This window comes from Schistocerca americana, chromosome 4, assembly GCF_021461395.2.
Source record: "Schistocerca americana isolate TAMUIC-IGC-003095 chromosome 4, iqSchAmer2.1, whole genome shotgun sequence".
Lineage (NCBI taxonomy): Eukaryota > Metazoa > Arthropoda > Insecta > Orthoptera > Acrididae > Schistocerca > Schistocerca americana.
Window position 1 is genome coordinate 442,495,137 of NC_060122.1, and position 20,597 is coordinate 442,515,733.

The following is a 20,597-nucleotide window of genomic DNA, read 5'->3' on the forward strand; positions in this document are numbered from 1 at the left end:
TTATTTGTAGTTTCATACATTTCATCTTTAGACAGCCTGAAGTCTATTCTTCATGTTAGTTTACAAGAACTTCTGTGGTATAAGTTTTTTAATCGAAGCTTGTACAATATGATTAACTTTAATTTCCAGAGAAAATGGAAACTGCAGTTGAAGCGGCTGTCAGATGAATTTATGGTGATATGCAATGAATTCCATAATACACAGAAAATTATAAGAGAAAAGAAAAAGAACCAAATTACATCAGGCTCAGATACAGAAGGTTTGCAGATTCTTCTTCTTTTTTCTTTTCTTTTCTTTTCTTTTTTTTTTCTTTTTTTTTACAAATTACTTAATTTATTGAAAACTGCCTTCATATCTAAAAAAAAAAATCATTACACTTACAGTGTTTTAGATATTCTGCTATTATATTCATTCATGTGTGATTTTTGTCTGAAATCAACAAGTTAGTTTTCAATAACAGCACTATTAATGTGGTCAAAGGTTAACACAAGGAAATTACTAATTTAAACCAACATCAAAACAACATGATGGATGCAGCCAATTATAATCGACTATGTAGGAGTCTGTAATATTTAAGTAAAATTATATTACTATGCATTTTATTCATAGATTAGTGAAGCAGTTGGATCAAAAACAACAAAATTTATATAATACATTAGCATTACCCCGCATTAATAGAATTTGTTTAGATGCACTGTATTGGTAATTTCTTCAGAAAATTTGTGTAAGCCATGCTGTGAATCGTACATGAATATGATATTTTTTTTGCATAGAGGCATAGATAGCATGATTGAACTTTATTATTATTTGTGTTATAGGACAATACTCAGAACCAAGATTAGAACATGAAAATGATGTGGAAGATGAACAGATCCGATTGCAGGAATGGGAACTGAAACTCCATTTTGTAGAGGAACAAGAACAAGAAGTTCAAAAACTACAGGTACACATACACAAAAATGGTGCAATTTTCAGTTTGTGAGTGTGCTGAAGGTAACACAGAATTTTTGGTGGTCACTGGCATTGCTTTTCATAATTTGCACCTTTCTTGCACTACTGTGAATGAGACAAACTACAATAGTGGGTTTAATTTCTGAATCTAAACTTTTAGAAAGTCATATTTTTTCCATACAGAAAAGCGCCAGGTTCTGCAAATTTGTGATTCTTTACACACTTTGTACATCTCTTGATCTGCTAACAACTGATAAGCAGACCTGTATTTCATGAACACAAAGTTTGTATTAGAGATACTGTTATTACAGGAAGACATACTGGTCATCAATCAACTTATGAGAGAAATTTCCTCATTGATTAATGAACAAAGTGAGAATGTTGACAACATTGAAGCCAATGTGGAAGAAACCACCATACGTGTTATTGAAGGAACAGAACAGTTACAGCAAGCAGCCATTCACAAGGTATCTACATACTTAAGTCAACATATTTCTTGCAATTTTATACTGTTTGTTGCACAATAGGTGAGTGAGAATAGAAACAAATGATGTATTGTATATATTCTTACTATTAATATTGTTATTTCAGCTTAAAAAAAAAATTGACATGTTCCACATCCACGAGGATCTCCTCAGCACGGATCTATGGAACGAAAAACTAATCTAATCTAAGAATGACACACTAAAAAAGTTACAATAAAGTTATCTAAAAACAAAGATGATGTAACTTACCAAACAAAAGCATTGGTATGTTGATAGAGACACTAACAAACACAAACACACACACAAAATGCAAGCTTTCGCAACCCACGGTTGCTTCATCAGGAAAGAGGGAAGGAGAGGGAAAGACAAAAGGAAGTGGGTTTTAAGGGAGAGGGTAAGGAGTCACTCCGATCCCAGGAGCGGAAAGGCTTACCTTAGGGGGATAAAAGGACAGGTATACACTCGCACGCACACACACACACATATCCATCCGCACATATACAGACACAAGCAGACAAAACAACTCTGTTTTGATTTGATTTGATTTATTATGTTGTGTAATTTATGCCTTTTACAGAAATAATAACACAATTTTTTTTTAAAAAATCAAGAAAAAATTAATTCCACCGCTAATGGGTTAAAAATCACTTTGTTTGAAACTAGAAACAAACCAACTCATTCTGTCAATGCTGAACATCACACGAAACATGCGTTGATTAGTACGTTTGTGGCTGACACCAGCTACATTTTGCAAATATCTCCCAAAACAGCAGAGAAAATGCTCCTGATGGCTCTTATGAGAGACACCCTGTATATGTATATTTATATTTTTGTTCAAAAGATTGCCCTCTAATAGGTATAAAAAAACACATGCATATTCAAATGCAACATTGCACCAAGTTTCAAAGCACTTGGTGAAGAACTTTACTGATTAAAGATTTCGAACAAATGAACATTTATATTTTTATTTATGCAGATTAGTGAACCCAACAATGCTTCGTAATTCCTAAATATGAGTGGAAATTGTATATACATTCTAATCTTCTCCCCCACCCCCTCTCTTCCTTCTGTCCATCCTGCCCTCCCCCCATCTTTGTCCATCTCTTCCTGCTCCTCTCCTCTCTGTCTAGGTAGCTCATTTGTGCAAAACTGGTCAATAACTCACAGAAACATCAGTTGCTAATTTCTCTGTTGATGCCTTTAAATTTATTTATTTGTTATATGGCACACATTGTGATGTGTATATACACTCATATAACAATGAAGTTAATGTAGTTCATATGCACATATGCATACTGTGTAACAAACTCCATTATAAATTAAGCATTGGATATACTTAATCGCCGCAACTGTCGCTGCAAGGAAGTCAGTGAAGGGTCTCTTGTAGGCTTGATTTGGACACCTTTCCCCTTTGTGTCAGGTTGTTTGCTTTTTGACTAAGCAGTTACATTTTAGAAATGGTATCTTTCCCCACTTATGGAGAGTGTTGGTTCTTCTGCCATGGTCAGAGTGTATGCAGTTTAGTGTGATTGACTGAAGGCAGGAGATGTGATCATGAAACCTTGAAATTCTGGTGGGCCGTGCTCTTGCCAGTATGGTTTGCATGCATTGTGGATGTCACAGTTGGAGTTTATCAGTTCTTTAGCACTGACTAGTGCTAGTATTCTTGTACAAGTCTCCTGGGATCCAGGTCAGCTATGAACTTAAACATGGTTAACTGAGGGTTATTGTTAATTTTGTGACACTCTTTAAGCAGGGCATCTGTGATGGTAGTATATGGTTCAAGGCTGGTAGCTATGCAATAGGAGTGGCTTTTATTGTACTGCTGATAGTGAACATACTGTTGTTTAGCATCACATCAATCTTGTTCGTATCTGAGCTATTGATACATACAGAAGCACTGTATTCCACCACTCAATAGATGAGCCTAAGTGATGGTGTATGAAATGTATTTGCCTTGGAGCCTCAGGAGGTGCTGTATGGTTTATGGATAATCTTTCATTTCCAGTCTTGTTCAGGCACACCATGTAATAGCATGTCCTACCCATTGTGTTGTACCGAGACATTTCCTTCAAAATTGACACTAAGCTCTCTTCTTGCTGAGCAGTTACAAAGGCAGAAGCACGATACTTCTGTCTTAGTTGGGTTCAACTGCAGTCTCATTAGTTGGAGTATTACTCAGCAGCTTTAAGTTGGAGCTCAAGAGTCTTTGGTGGCCTTGAATGATTCATATTGTGTTGCTGGTCCAGTCATCTGTGTAGCCAGATTTTGCAGACTGTATGTTTGGCACATTGGAAATATAATGACTGAAGAAGAGTAGGGCAAGGACTGAACCCTGTGGCAACCTGCTATTGAATCTTCTTGTGGTGATAATCCTTTCTCCAGAAATCACTTTAAAAGTTCTCACTGCAAGCATATTATCAATGAGACAGATAGTATGGCTGCATGGAATAAACCACTTTAGTTTATTTTGTTTGTACAACAGCCCATGTCTCCAGATAGTGTCACAAGCTGATTTCAATCAATGAAAGCAGTTGAAGGTTTCTTTGGCATTTTTTTAATAATCTGCCTCTATATGAGTTGTCAGAGAGAGTATCCAGTCTATGCAGCTTCTAGCAGATGAAAATCCTGTTTGCTCATCTGGGATTGATTCACATATTTTTGGGCTCAATCGGTTGTATAGGGGTCTTTTGCGAAACTTGTAGATGGTGCTGAGCAATGTGATTGGCCTATATCTCTTTTTCTGTTTGCTTGGTTTTTCCAGCTTAATCAACATGATGTTCCTTGAATCCTTCATTATATGCAGATGATGTGGCACCCCTCTACATATTACTCAAACAACTTAGGGCAACTATCACCATTTATTTTTAAAAAATAAGAACTAAACCAAGCATGTAATGAACTACATATTCTATAAAACATTAACTTCTCTAATAGAATATCATACTTGACACAATGAAATGCCTTTGATAAATCTTGGTGATATTTTATCATTTAAAGATTTTTTTTCACTTCAAATCACCCATCTTTATGGTACATCAGATCAATCACTTCTTGATGCTTGTGCTCTCTTTTTCTCCCAATAGTTCTTCATTCTATCTGATCTCTTCTTTCTTTCCTCTTCTGCTATGTGAATTGGTTTCCTGGTGTTGATCTTAACTTGGAACCTCTTAGTTTTGTCTTTGGTCACAGTCTTGGCTGTACCATTCTTTAACATGACTTCGGTAATCTGGAGTTTTCTCAAATCCTTTTCCACTTCCTTAAACCAACTGGGTTTAGTCTTTTTTTTGTAAAAGAAGTCAAAGATTTGTTTAGTTAGTCTGTCAGGATTCATTTGGAGTATGTGTCCATTGAAATCAATCCTCCTTTTTCTCATAGTTTCTGAGAGTCTCTCTGACTTTACATAGAGGGCTTCATTTCTATAGAAAACTTGTTTGTTGTTTTCGAATTTGGGACCAACGATCTTCTCTCCTTGATTTCCAATTTCTTCATTTGCCCTTTCCTCCCCATGACTAGTGTGTCTGCTGCATACAGTGCTTCCAGCTTAATTACAGTGTTATAATGACTTATTTTGGTGTTCCAGGAGAGGGCTTTCTTATTGTATGTGTTTTTGGTTTTCTGGAAAGCTAGTTCTATTTTGGTCCTTCTTGCTTCCACAGCTTTCCCTTCTAGGTTGTTCCATTCAATCCATTCCCCTAGGTACCTGAAACTCCTAACCACCTTTATTTTTTGAGCTCCTACTTTAATTCTCTTAGAAGTATTTATTATATTTGTCATAATTTTCATTTTTTCTTAAGAAATCTTAAGTCCTATCTTCCCTGTCTGATCTTGCAACTCGGCGATTTGTTCTTTAGCTTCGTTTCCGTGAACAGTGCCATGTCATTCAGCAAACGCCAAATACTTAATCATGACTCCTTTGTGTTTTTTTCCAAGTCTTATTCTCGCTCTTGTTCTTGCATTCCATTCCCTCACCACTTTTTTGAGTGCACAGTTAAACAGCAGGGGTGAGAGACCATCCCCTTGTTGGACCCCTGTTCTGATCTTAAAAGGTTCCGATATTTCACTCATGAATCTGACTTTAGAGGATGTATTTGTGAGCGTCTCCTTGATGATGTTTAGAGATTTTCTGTACAAGCTAAACTCCTCCAAAATATTGAACAATGACTCTCTGTCTATGGAATCGTAAGCTTTTTGGAAGTCTACAAAAGTCACAAATATGGTTTTGTCCTCTGCTTCTGATATGCTAAAATGCAAGGTTTAAGATCTGTTCAGGGCAGGATCTTCCTTTCCTAAACCTTATTTGATACTCCCCAATTTGGGCTGAGTGGAGTGCCCATGCGGTTTGAAGTGTCAGGTCGCGGATTGCACAGTCCCTCAGTCCTCCCTTGGGCATGGTTGTGTATGTTGTTCTTAACATAAGTTAGTTTAAGTAGTGTGTAAGTCAATGGACTGAAGACCTCACCCTTTTGGTCTCTTAGGAATTCACACACATTTAAGCATTTTTTGAACTCCCCAATTTGGCAATCCAACTGAGATTCTGCTCTTTCTAGTAAAGCTCTGGACAATATCTTGTAAGTCACATCCACCAGGGAAATCCCTCTATAGTTGTTGGAATCAGATTTGGGACGTTTTTTGTGAAGAGGGTGTATCAGGGCCATTTTTCATTCCTATGGCATGATTTCTTTCTTCCATATCTCCTCAAAAAGTTTCTGGAATAAAACAATTGCATTTTTGTTAGGATACTTCCATAATTCGGGTGTTATCTGATTTTTCTCTGATGCCTTGAAATTTTCCATATGCATTAGTATTGCCTGGATCTCATTTACAGATGGGGGTTTAGAGTCTGGGTTGGGGGATGACTTCGGTCCACCATCAAACGCCATTTTTTGGTGTGGTTCCTCGCAGTTTAGAAGTTCCTTGAAGTATTCTACTAGTATCTTACAGTTGCCCCTATTACTATATGCCATGTTCCCTTTTTTGTCCTGAAGTTGGAGATTTGGGGGTCATATCTGTTTAGCTTCTCCCTGAAGATCTGATAATAGTTTCTCATGTTGTTCTTAGAATCATTTATCATCCTGAGCAGTTGGTCTTCTTGCGCCTTCTTAACTTTCTTGATCTCCTTGAACACCATCTTCCTAGTTTCCACAAAGTGCTGCCAGGCACTCTCATTCTTTTTGGTTTGCCAGATGTGCGATGCCTTCTTCCTCAGATCAAGTAGTCTATCACACTCATTATTCCACCACCTGTGCTGCTTCATCCTGGGAACAGGACCAAGCTGCTCTGCCTTGGTTATAGGACTCTTCTCCATCTGCTTCCAGTCCTGGTCTTCTAGGTCACTGGCTAACTTGCCCCATTCCTCCTCCTTCTCCTTTATTTTCTCTGGATCAGATCTCCTTCATGCAAGGATTTTCCTATGGGAGTTACTCTTGGGATGATCTTCAGTTTCACTTTAGATAGGTAGTGGTCAGAGTTGATGTTGGCCCCTCTGAGAACCCTAACATTTTGGATTTCCTTATCAAATTTCCACTTTATCACTATGTGATTTAACTGAAATTCTCCCAGGAGAGGATTAGGTGAAATCCATGTCTTCTGCTTTCTTGGCAATTTCTTAAGGCTAGTTGACTTCAGGACCAAACTGTGCACCTGGCATAATTTGATGAGCATGATACCATTTTGGTTCATCCTGTTATGTGCCAAGTATCTTCCCACTATAAACCTGAAACTTTTCTCTCTCTCTCTCTCTCCATTTGGGCGTTTAAATCATCGAGAAGGATGACACTATGCTTTTTGGGGATCTTTTGCATTGTGTCATCTAGTTTGTCCCAAAATAGTTCCACCTTCTCCTTATTCTTTTTGTTGTTAATGTTTATAGGGGCGTGAACATTTGCAATGGTATATACTCTGTTGGTCGATTTAAACGTGAGTGTGGATAGCCTTTCAGGGGCAGACTCACAGCATATAATGGGGCCTAATACTTTCTTGTCAATTACGAAACCTGACCCAGGGTGGGGAACATTTTTCGAAACTCTTGTCCCCGTCTTCCCCTTAAGTATCCTGAATCCTCCTGATTCAAAGCTGTCCTCATCCAAGAACCTGGTCTCTTGCACAGCTGTAATGATGATTTTATGTTCATTTAATGTGTCCATTAGAGTCTTAAGTTTCCCCACTTTCAAAAGTGAATTTGCATTAAAAGTTTCTATGTGGTTTGCTTTCCTGTATTTCATTTTGTTTGAGGTTCCAAGATGCTCCAATTCCTCTGCGTGGCATTGCAGACTCCTCAGAATCTGAATGTGTGCTTGTGCACTTATGTGCGGTGGGATTGACTGCACATTAAAGATTTTATTGTGTGATCAGTAAACTTATAAATAGTTATCTCAAAGCAGTGGCCCTTTCAAAATCCAAACTAGAATTGGCTAAGAATCTCATTACTACATAGATGAGTGACAAAACATCCCAAAATTTTAGGAAATGGTGAAGGGGGCAACACTGGATGGCAGTTATTGATGTCTGTAGAGTCACCTTTCTTATAGAAACGCCTAACAATGACAAATTTTAACCTGTCTTGGAAAACACACTGAGTTAATGATGCATTACATAAGAATATTACAGGAACACAACTTTTTAATGTCTTATTGGAGGTATTATCCTCCCCATATTAACTTTTACTTTTTAGAGTCATAATGATCTTCTTTATTTCAGATGGGGACATGTGATCAATTTTTATTTCGCTAAATATCCTCTGAATTGCTTCTTTGGTGTATAGTTTTGCTTTTTCTTCTGAAGTATTTGGAACATATTCTTATCTAGTTTTACAAAGTAATTATTAAATATATCTGCTACAGATGAATGTCTTTTACAGAGCTTCCATTCTCCTTAACAGAAATGAAGTTATCTTCATGGTTCTTTCCTTCTCTCTCTTTTAATAACATTCCAATTTGATTTGATTTTACTGTCTGATCTGTCAATTTTGGAAAACATGTGTATACCGTAGCATTTTTGTACAATTTTTGTCAATATGAATTTCAGGGTTGTTATTTGTTCTGGCCATCTTGAACATGGTTATTTTTCATTGTGAAGGTACTCTGACACCTGCAATGATCCAAGGTTTCTTTGTAGCTTCTCGGTACTGCATTTAATTTCCTTTTAACGTAAACTGCTTTAAAAAATGGAAAAAAAACTCTTTCAGAAACATGGTGAATTTAGAGTCCACTATAGCCAGCATTTTTCAAACTTTCTTTAAAATATTCTGTTATGTCATTAATCAGCCTCACTGTTTTCTTTAAATGTTTCTGAACCATACATGCAGCTAAGTTGTGTAATGTAATTAACTAGGCATCATGATCTGACACCCTGTTTACCTCAGGATGGCATAATTCCACATGATGAATGAATGCATTGTCTATAAGGGTACTACTGTCTTGAGCAACTCAGGCACAGAAATTTATGACGATAAATTATAAGTCACTAACAGATCCTCTAGATAATTTTTTCTGTCAGACTCCTTCAAGAAAGTCACATCAAAATCACTGCAAATTAATAATCCCTTCTTTATCTAAGACAGACAGCACAATTAACTATTTTTTTAAAATTCTTTTGTCAGAAACATACATAGGTGCACGCGTCATACATTTTCCACCAAAATTTGGCCACTTCCCATACATTTTTTGTCACTTGATGGAGTCTTCTGCAATATGGGAGGCTGGACACAGTCAACTATGAATCATGTGCTGGACAGTCTGGACTTCTCCACAATCACACTTAATATTGTTTTCTGTGCTGTAGCCTCATCGTGCCAGATTAAACCTTGATCTACCCACTGCTGATCTCAACATCTTCAAAGATTTCCAGGTCATCCATTCCTCGTCATGACCTGGAGGCAGAGTTTCAGAAACTCTTTTCCTACTGGAAGGAAGGAAAGTCTTATCCCTCCAAAATTGCACCTCGCATTTTCCTGTTACCACTGAGACCTGTATGCTGTAACAATCACAAGTATTACATTTTCTAATATAAATTCACAAGCACATGCTTCTATATCCTGTTCTATAAAGAATTTACTTTGTCTACATTTTTATTTATATTCCTCTTTTATTAATGTGACAACTCCTCTTTTATCCATATTGTACCAATATAAATATACAGATAATTTATTACCACTTACATTAAGATTTTTATCCCTGTGGTTATATATTGTTTGGACAAACATATCAACATCAGTTTCTTTAGAACTAATATGATATTCCAAAAAATTAGCAAGAGATAAAGAGCAGCTATTTAATGCAGCTAAGAGGTTAGCAGTGCCTTTCACAGTAGTGGAACAGGTCGGCTCCATAAGTCATGACATCACCAGAACTAAGCTTTCCACCATAACAGACAAATGAAAGCCATAGCTCACTCTCTGAGGCCAACTGCTCAGTTATAATACTGATACTACCTCCCATACAAAATTCAGGTATATCAGCAGCTTAGTGAAGATGATTATGAACAATGCCATTTCTTTTGTTAAATCATGCTTGAATTCATAGAAATAATGAAAACATGAGTTTTCACATGAGTCGAGGAGCCTACTTTCATTTAAACAAGTTCATTAACAAATGAAACTGTAAGTACCAATGTAATGAAAACACTCTAATGTTACACGAGTCCCCACAACACAGACCAAGAGTAGCAGTATAGTGTGCAGTTGGAAAGAATGTCATTATTGGCCATATTTTTTTTGAGGAAAGCAACATTACTGTGACCATGAATTCAGAGCACTACATTATGGTGTTCCAAACCTTCTCCATTCCAGAACCTCGAGTTTGCAGATGGGCAGTGTGAAGAGTATGGTTTCAACAAGATGGTGCAACTGCACACACAGCTTGTAATTCAATGGCTGTCTTACAGGATCAGATTCCAGGCCACTATCCCCAGATATGATAATTTTCACTGGCCTTCTTGTTTGCCTGATCTAAGCTCATGTGACTCCTTTTTGTGGGGGTATATCAAGTTCTGGGTATATGTAACAAGCTGAACTGCTTTGAAGATTGGAAGATGACAATCCAAAAGGAACTTGTTCATATTCCAAATCAGATGTGAATTGATGCTGCTCAGAGTTTTTGAGATTGGCTATAATCACATACAAACATAAATGGGCAACATGTGAGTGATGTGATCTTTAAAACATGAATGTAAAATGAAATTCCCAACATACACTGTGTATTGTAACAAATAAAATATTTTGTAAGGAAAGCTGACTGTGTATATTTTATTTGAAACTCATGCCATTTCCTTGATGGTCCCTGTATGAGAGGACCACAAGAGACAACTGTGAACAACTGACACATGAAGTAAATAAAACAGATACTTATGCTGCGTATGCATCATATCCCAACCATTGGTACATTAGACAACATTGCTAACAATCAAAAGGAAGGTCATACTAATAGTGTTCCAAGCTGCATATAAACCTTGTTATAATTCACTTAATATAGGGCAAGAATAAACATGTTCCTGAAGCATTGTCAGAAAAAGCAGAAAAATGACCAGTAAAAAACACAAATCTCTGGGAATTAGGTGATAACAACACAGATGCTGTAAAGCACGGAATATACATAGTGCAAGCAAAATTTACAGAAATTTTTTGGCATGTCTAAATAAGAATAAATAACTGACATCAAGAGCATTGCCATTTTAGTTTTTGTACAGCCTGAAAACAAGTACAGAACTATCCTTTGTTAGTAATATACCAGGTTTTCTCCAAAATTCTACATAAATGTATAGGGAAAACACTGGTTTTAACTAGGAGAGAAAATAAGCTGGTTCTAACAGGAGTTACAATATTGAGGGCAATATGTCAGTTTTAAACAGGATCATAGAAAAAAGGAATGAGCATAATTTACAACTTTTTTCTGGAATTTATTCATTTTGGAGAAAAAAATTCTTTTAATTTCAATAAAATTTGTGCTATGGGCATTTACCTAATAAGGAATCAATGGATATATTCAGCAAAATGGAGCAACAGCACGCACTACATGTACAACTTTACATGTTTGTTGAGTAGTCAGCAAAAGCTATAAAATCTCATGAACTTCAAGATTGCTTGATCTGTGGCTTTAATCTTTAGGAAAACAAGAAGTGTCAGGCGTCTCAAACAATTTGAACACAGAGGAGAGGTACAGCACAACATGAATACATTATTAAAACAGATTTGTTACATGTGTTTCACAGTCTGATATATAATGGACAGCACTGCATCACTATCAATAATGGACATTTGCACCTACTTCTGTAAAGAGTAATTTGCCTGTTTTCTGTGCCAGTTTTATTACAGCTACCCTGTACAATCAGGTAACCTATCGTATTGTTTGTGATCTAATTCCAGCTGTACTTTATGGCTAAATCTTTAATTTCTATAAAGTTTTTCTTTGTCACACATACTTTAAGACTCAATTCATAATGGTAAATTTTCAAGTTAAGTTAGAATTATTTTAGGGGATTTTTTTTTTTAACTATTGGTAAATTTTTTGGTCAAGATACCATAAGAAATCGGGTACAATGACTGTACAAACCATTTACATCTGTTTTCATATGTACAAAACAGAAAATTGTTGCATTCAGGATACGTGAGCAAAAACTTCCTCTACAAAGTATTTTGTGATCTTGATTCAATGATTTAAGATTTCTTTTAGCTGCAGCACACATACAATGTTCATTGTAAACATGCCTCTGTTACTTGGTGACATTAGTAATTGTTACTCTTTGATAAAAATCTCTATGGTCATGTAGATGATATGCTTACAATAGGAGATAAATTACGACTATTTTAGAACTGAGGATGCAATAACTTTCTTCAAAGTTAGGCTTCCCAGATAATTGAACTGTTTTAAATATAGTTCAAGCCACTATAAAGAGATGTTTAATAACAGTTAATTATCAATCAAATAATATTTCTAGCTGCTCCTGTTCATTTTGAGTATATAACTTGATATGTTGTTGATTCTTCTTCATGGTTAAAACTACAGAACATGATGAATAAAGCAGCTATTGCCCGATGACGACACGCAATACAGTTTGTTAAAGTGGAGTTCGCCGTTATTAATTATGTTTTTAAATTTAATTTTATTACTCGTACAGAGACTCAACGTTCCTTTGATTAACAGCGCGTTGTCAAAATAAGTATGAAATGCTAATGTCTTTGCAATACATAATGTCGACTATTGAGTTAAAGTTTGTACCTATTTTGCCATTTTAAAGAGAAACCTTAAGCGCTTCTGCTTCTATAGTCTCAGTATCAAATGTTCACTAATTAAATTTACTTCCTATCTCAGTTCAGTATTTAACACAAATTACACTCCTGGAAATGGAAAAAAGAACACATTGACACCGGTGTGTCAGACCCACCATACTTGCTCCGGACACTGCGAGAGGGCTGTACAAGCAATGATCACACGCACGGCACAGCGGACACACCAGGAACCGCGGTGTTGGCCGTCGAATGGCGCTAGCTGCGCAGCATTTGTGCACCGCCGCCGTCAGTGTCAGCCAGTTTACCGTGGCATACGGAGCTCCATCGCAGACTTTAACACTGGTAGCATGCCGCGACAGCGTGGACGTGAACCGTATGTGCCGTTGACGGACTTTGAGCGAGGGCGTATAGTGGGCATGCGGGAGGCCGGGTGGACATACCGCCGAATTGCTCAACACGTGGGGCGTGAGGTCTCCACAGTACATCGATGTTGTCGCCAGTGGTCGGCGGAAGGTGCATGTGCCCGTCGACCTGGTACCGGACCGCAGCGACGCACGGATGCACGCCAAGACCGTAGGATCCTACGCAGTGCCGTAGGGGGCCGCACCGCCACTTCCCAGCAAATTAGGGACACTGTTGCTCCTGGGGTATCGGCGAGGACCATTCGCAACCGTCTCCATGAAGCTGGGCTACGGTCCCGCACACCGTTAGGCCGTCTTCCGCTCACGCCCCAACATCGTGCAGCCCGCCTCCAGTGGTGTCGCGACAGGCGTGAATGGAGGGACGAATGGAGACGTGTCGTCTTCAGCGATGAGAGTCGCTTCTGCCTTGGTGCCAATGATGGTCGTATGCGTGTTTGGCGCCGTGCAGGTGAGCGCCACAATCAGGACTGCATACGACCGAGGCACACAGGGCCAACACCCGGCATCATGGTGTGGGGAGCGATCTCCTACACTGGCCGTACACCACTGGTGATCGTCGAGGGGACACTGAATAGTGCACGGTACATCCAAACCGTCATCGAACCCATCATTCTACCATTCCTAGACCGGCAAGGGAACTTGCTGTTCCAACAGGACAATGCACTTCCGCATGTATCCCATGCCACCCAACGTGCTCTAGAAGGTGTAAGTCAACTACCCTGCCCAGCAAGATCTCCGGATCTGTCCCCCATTGAGCATGTTTGGGACTGGATGAAGCGTCGTCTCACGCGGTCTGCACGTCCAGCACGAACGATGGTCCAACTGAGGCACCAGGTGGAAATGGCATGGCAAGCCGTTCCACAGGACTACATCCAGCATCTCTACGATCGTCTCCATGGGAGAATAGCAGCCTGCATTGCTGCGAAAGGTGGATATACACTGTACTAGTGCCGACATTGTGCATGCTCTGTTGCCTGTGTCTATGTGCCTGTGGTTCTGTCAGTGTGATCATGTGATGTATCTGACCCCAGGAATGTGTCAATAAAGTTTCCCCTTCCTGGGACAATGAATTCACGGTGTTCTTATTTCAATTTCCAGGAGTGTATATATCAATGTCATTTCAGAAATATTACGTCAGTTCCACACTAACGGAATAACACGTAATTGTCATTTAACATCACTTTTATTAATAATCCTTTTTCTTATGACGTAAATGTTAATGAATGATCACTATCTAGGAGGAAAGAGGGATTGATCCTAATCATGAGATAATAGCTTTTAATGAGACCGCAATCGTTAATTAAATAAAAAGTCACATTCAAGGATGATATGCGAACAACTTTCGTTACGTCCGTTTTCACGTATCTGTCAAAACTAATCCTGCCGCCCACAACTCAAATTAACACTGACGTTAACCCCTTTTGTCGGAACATCGAATCGTAACTACTATGTGAAAGTTTATTCTAGTCCCCGAATTAATTCCTTTCAGATACGCACACGACCGAACAGCAGGACGGAACACAAACAACTTGTTTTAACAACCGAACAACGCAATAACGTTACATTACGACAATGTCCGCCCAATTAACATCTCTTTGACTTTATCTTTTCTACTCTGCTTAGTTAAATTATTCCTAATTACAATTTATTCAGCTATTTAATTAAAACATCTAACAAAAAATAAAATAAATGTATCCCAATGTAAAAGATCCATTATACCTGACAGATTAAAGCTATGTGCCAGACCACGAATCAAACCTGGAAACTTGCCTTTTGTGAACAATGCTCTTACCGGCTCTGTATCCAGGCATGACTTAAGGTCTGGCTTACAGCTTCACTTCTGTCAGTATTTCTTGCTCAGTTTGCATCTATCCACTTCTGGAAGGAAGGATACTACAGTGACATACCTTATTCCCAAAACAAATCATTTACTCTGCAGCAGACTGTGCAGTGATTTGAAATTTCCTGGCAGAACTGAGGTTCAAGTCCTGGCCTTGTACACAACATTAATCTGCCAGCAAGTTTCAAAACACTACATACTCTGTAACAGAATAAAAGATTCATTCTGGAAACAATCCTCTAGGCTATGACTAAGTCATTTATCTACAATGCCCTTCCTCCCCGGAATGCTAATCCCACAAGTATGCAGGAGATCTTCCATGAAGTTTGAAAGGTAAAAGAGTGATAGTGGCAGATATGAAGGTGTGAGGGGGAGTTGTGAGTCGTGCTTGGATAGCTCAATCGATAGAGCACTTGCCTGTGAAAAGCAGGCTTCCAGGTTTGAGTCCCGATACAGTAGGTTACACAGTTTTAATCTGTGAAGAATTTACAAAACAGTTGAAAGGTAAAAGAGTGATAGTGGCAGATATGAAGGTGTGAGGGGGAGTTGTGAGTCGTGCTTGGATAGCTCAATCGATAGAGCACTTGCCTGTGAAAAGCAGGCTTCCAGGTTTGAGTCCCGATACAGTAGGTTACACAGTTTTAATCTGTGAAGAATTTACAAAACAGTGTAGACTCACAAAATCCACAGCGAAGTGTAAGAATCATTCTGGAAATGAAATTTCCTGGTAGATTAAAACTGACATGAAATCAGGACCTTTGCCTTTCACGGGCAAGTGCTCTACCGAATGAGCTACCCAAGCACAACTCGTGACAGATCCTCACAGCTTCAGTTCTGCTAGTTACTTGTCTCCTACCTTCCAAACTTCACAGAGGCTCTTCTGCAAACCGTGCAGAACTAGCACTCCTGGAAGAAAGGATATTGCGGAGACTTGGCTTAGCCACAGCCTGGGGAATGTTTTCAGGATGAGATTTTCACTCTGTAGTGGAGTGTGCACTTATACGAAACTTCCTGGCAGATTAAAACTGTGTGCTGGCCTGAGACTCGAACTCGGGACCTTTGCCTTTGACGGGGGAGTTCGAGTCTTGGTAGGGTTTATAGTTTTAATCTGCCAGGAAGTTTCATATCAGCGCACACTTCGCTACAGAGTGAAAATCTGATTCTGCATTCTGGAAATGCTCTACACAATATTGTTGATTCCCATTTTTTGATGAATTAATACTATATTTACTTAAAAAAAAAAAAAAAAAAAAAGAGCCACACTTTGTGATTTGGTTGCCCCTACTTCTACTTTTTATCCACGTGGACCCAAGGAATTCTACATGTAGTTCTTTTAGTTCATGACCGTTAATGTCTATTTATGGTATCAGCAAATATTCATATTTGGTTAAAATTGCATAATATGAGTCTTTGTAAGCTCATGTGAGTTATGAAGTGGAACACACTGAAAACCTTACCCTGTGAGCATAGTGTGGTTGAGTTCCGACCCTTTTATTAGTATGCCTGTGTACTCAAATTTTACATATTTTGAGCAAGTCTTGAAAACTACTGGAGGGTCAACTAAGTGTGACAAGTTAATAATTTGTGCTGAACAGAGTCCTGAACCTAGAGCTCCACCTTTTGTGAGCACTGTATTACTACTTATTTCATAAGTATCTGGTATTGATTGTACTTTGTGATCTTAGTAAAGCCTTTGATTGTTTACCTTTTAATATTCTACTGGAAACTGCAATTTTAAGGCATATAAAACCTATCTTTAGCTGTAATCAAGTCCTATTTAAGCAACAGGATATAGTTTGTCTTGTTTAAAAATAGATTCTCTTCACTGAAGGAAGTTCAGACTGGTGCACCACAGGACTCTGCCTTGCTCAATTTCTTTTCATTATGGCAATCCATGATTTACCTTCCCATGTAGGAGCCAATTCACCAGTATGTTACAGATGATATGACACTGCTTAATATGCAGAACAATAATGTATAATTACATCAGGTAATTCAGGAAAAATTATAACTAGAAATGAATTTGATTTCTTGTACTGAACTACTCTATAACCCTGATAAAATGCAGGAACTAATTCTGGGATTAACTAAAGATACATAAGTCAAATCATTAAACCTATTGCACTTTAACATTGGTTCCAGATTAAACTAGGAGAAAATGTTAGTCATGTTTTAAGCTGGTGTACTTTGGTCTTTTCTAGTCACAATCTCCAAAAGCATACTGATATGGGGGCAGTACTATTACATCAGTGAAATTCTGAAAAAAAAAATCAGAATAATGAACAAAGTAAATCCTAAGAAACACTGTCATTCTGTCTTTGTCAAGCTGGAGTTAATGACTGTTGTTTACTCTATATTAAAAGCAACTTTAAGTGTGTTTGACAGCAGAAAGAACACACACACACACACACACACACACACACACACACATATCACAGCACTAGAAGTGAACTGGAATTTAATATAATATAGGGTGGGCTTCCAAGTGTTCTCCTGAGTTGATGTTTTCATGTCATGCACAATATTTTGATGACTGACCCAACTGTCCTCTTGAGGTACTGTGAGGTTTGCTGTTATGTGTACACACTGCCTGGACTCCAACCAGAGTGTGAACTATTGTTGGTCTCATGCCATTATATATAGCCCAGTTCTATTCTTGACATCCACTAGGCCCTTCAATGCTCTTTATTTTTCACAGCTACACTGATATTCTGTGAAATGCAATTATGCTAGCATTCTCCACCTCTGGTGGATGTGACAGTCAGTAAGATTTCATTAAACTTAGTGCCAGATATCACATGTTATTTAAATTGATACCTTCATTCCTGTTTATTAGGTTTCTTGACATCTTTATTTCAATACACTCCCTAATTATGCTGCCCCACAAACTTGGCGTCTGCACAGTAATACTGGTCTCATTGTATTTCACTACACTATTATATTCAAGGTACTGCCTCCTCAATAGCTGGTTTGCTTGGTTGATTTAGTCAGGCATTTTGATGATGTTCCTTGCATCTCTCATACTGGGTGATGGATATCAGACTCAGCTATAAATAGTAGTGTGAGAACAACAATAGTTCACAGTCTGGTTGAAGTCCAGGCAGTGACTACACATAACAGCAAAAGTCACAGCACCTGAAGAAGACAGCTGCATCAGTCGTCAAAAATAGTTTGGATAAAATGGAAACAACAACTTGGCAGAACATCTGAAAGCACAAAGAGAAAACCTGAGAGTTCACTTGGACTTTGATATGCCAAGAGACAGACTGGCAAAGGACAAAAACTCTCACAAAATAAACACCTGAAATTTTTTTGTAACCTTTCAAAATCTGCTCTGTCCTTGCCCTATAAACTTTTGTAATAATGATTTATGACTAGTGATTGAAACACCCATTCTAAAAGGTAACAGAACTTTATGAAATAAGCAGTGTCAATATCAGGTTTCAGGAATGGCTCTAAGCACTGTGGGACTTAACATCTGAGGTCATCAGTCCCTAGAACTTAGAACTACTTAAACCTAACTGACTGAAGGACATCACACACATCCATGCCCTAGGCAGGATTCCAACCTGCGACCGTAGCGGTCGCGCGGTTCCAGACTGAAGCGCTTAGAACCGCTCGGCCACAGCAGCTGGCAGATTTTAGGAATACTGAGATGGAAGCAGAATTACATTTTTAAAATTTTTCTTTAAAAATATTTGGTATCGGTTGTACATTAATTACTAAACTTATTTCTGCTGTTAGTGGTCAATGATTATTAAAGCATTGTGAAATATTAGCATGTCACAAAGCTTCAATTTGTCATGGTATCCACCAACAAAATGCTGAATTTGTGCTGAAACCAGCACACAAATTTAACTTATCATATGCATTGAACACAGAGTATTTCTGCTTACAGTGAATGAATTCATTCTCACTGAATGACTATTTATGTAGGGTAGGAACAGTAGAGAATTCAGTATCAAACCTTGTGAGATTCCACATTTTAAATTACATGACTCAATTAAGTATTATTCCTTCGCTACAGTTTGATCCTCTGAATTCTGTCATGCAAGAAAGACTTGAATCAATCCGAAACTGACAAAGAAGAGCAGAAACTGAAGCAGGTACTTTATTTCCATGGAGACATTTATCTAGTTCGTCAATACTGCACTTGTTGTTGAACCATCAGATAACAACCAGACCTTGGTGGAGACATTTCATTGTTTCATCAAACTGTCATACCAGCAGATATTTCTCTCTGTAATGATTTTTTTCCCTTACTTTTTTTTTCAAATAATTTGATGGAGGAATGTTGAACTACAAACTTGTGCATTAATGTGGAGGTGTCTATTGAATTGCCTATGAATTAAAATAGTGGATGTTATATGTTATAAATTCATAATTCTCAAAGACTTTTACCATGAATTTAATTTAGAACAGCTTACTTTAAAACACTAGAAAAATTGATGTACATTTATAATATTTTTTTCCCATTGAGATTTTATGTGATTTATTATTTTCCCCCAATATTTTACAGAACAAATCTAGAAGAAGAAAGTGCATTTTTGCTATAAGCATAAGTCTTATTCTGGCAGTTATCATCGGAATTATAATATGGCAAGTTTCCACATGAATATTACAAAAACATTATTTTTGTAAAATGTATTTATTTAGAGGCTGTGCTACAACAGCACAACACAAAACATATTGTAATAGTAAATTAACAATGAATAAAATTAGAATTTTCTTGATTCCCTCATCTACTCAAGAATTTTGCTGCTTTGTTAAAGAAGCAAATGCTCGATAACACAATCAAGTCACATTACTTTGTCTACAAAGTGCAACCTGCACTTTTTTATCTCTCTGTGGACTTGTATTGTTAACATGACCTGCTTTGTTGCATTACTTTTGTTTTTAAATAATTTTTGTCTCAAAGTCTAATATATTTTATTGTAATATAATGAATGACATATCAGGCCTTAAATGTTTCTATCAATAACATACATAAATTATATCTTGCAATCCATTTTCATCTTGTAGTTGCATTAAAATAAATTCTTTCATTGTTCTCAAACTATGGTTCAACCATTTTAAATTCTGTATTTACTTAAAACTGATTCCACAGATCTCCAGTGGATGCTAAACTATGAGAACTCTCAATTTTTTGTTGTCTCATACCTTGAAACAATGCTCTTTCATTATTCAATAAAATTTATTCCTTTCTTTCTTTCTTTGTATAACTCCCAAAAGATCAATTATTTTCAACAACATGTCAAAATTAGTTGTTCTTTTCCCATGAAATAAAAGCTGCACCACAGTTTAAATACTCTACACCCATACTCCACAAAGTATGGAGTGTGTGACGTAGAGAGTCTCTCACTGTACCACATACTAAGTTTCTTTCTTTTCCATTTATGTATGAAGTGCAAGAAGAATTAATGAGTCAGAGACACCTGTGACCATATGTGCTGTCCTCCTTTGTACAAATTCAATATCCCCTTTAGCCTTATTTGGTGGATGTCACATACACCAGAGCAGTATTTTAGGATGGGCTGCACCAGTGTTTTGTAAGTAATCTACTTTGTAGTCGAGTACTGTACAGAAAGATTAGCACTCACATACCTAATTGGTTTAAAATATAGGATTAATAAATATGAGACAGAATTGCTTGCCAAACATTAAAATTAATGACC

General features: G+C 37.6%; 1 protein-coding gene across 8 annotated transcripts in view; it reads left to right on the forward strand.

The window, feature by feature from the left end:
* The window catches only part of LOC124613172 (syntaxin-12-like), a 58,330-nt gene extending 38,382 nt beyond the window's left edge, over positions 1–19,948 (forward strand). For 6 of the 8 annotated variants that reach the window (XM_047141802.1, XM_047141803.1, XM_047141807.1 and 3 more), the window contains 4 exons: positions 130–259; positions 819–943; positions 1,263–1,418; positions 10,225–10,626. In XM_047141802.1, the coding sequence (XP_046997758.1) occupies positions 130–259; positions 819–943; positions 1,263–1,418; positions 10,225–10,446 (633 nt within the window). In that variant the 3' untranslated portion in view covers positions 10,447–10,626. Of the gene's footprint in view, positions 1–129; positions 260–818; positions 944–1,262; positions 1,419–1,542; positions 1,671–10,224; positions 10,627–19,441 lie in introns of those variants that run through there. The other 2 variants (XM_047141804.1, XM_047141805.1) reach the window with 2 other exon arrangements.
* The last annotated feature ends 649 nt before the right edge of the window (positions 19,949–20,597 follow it).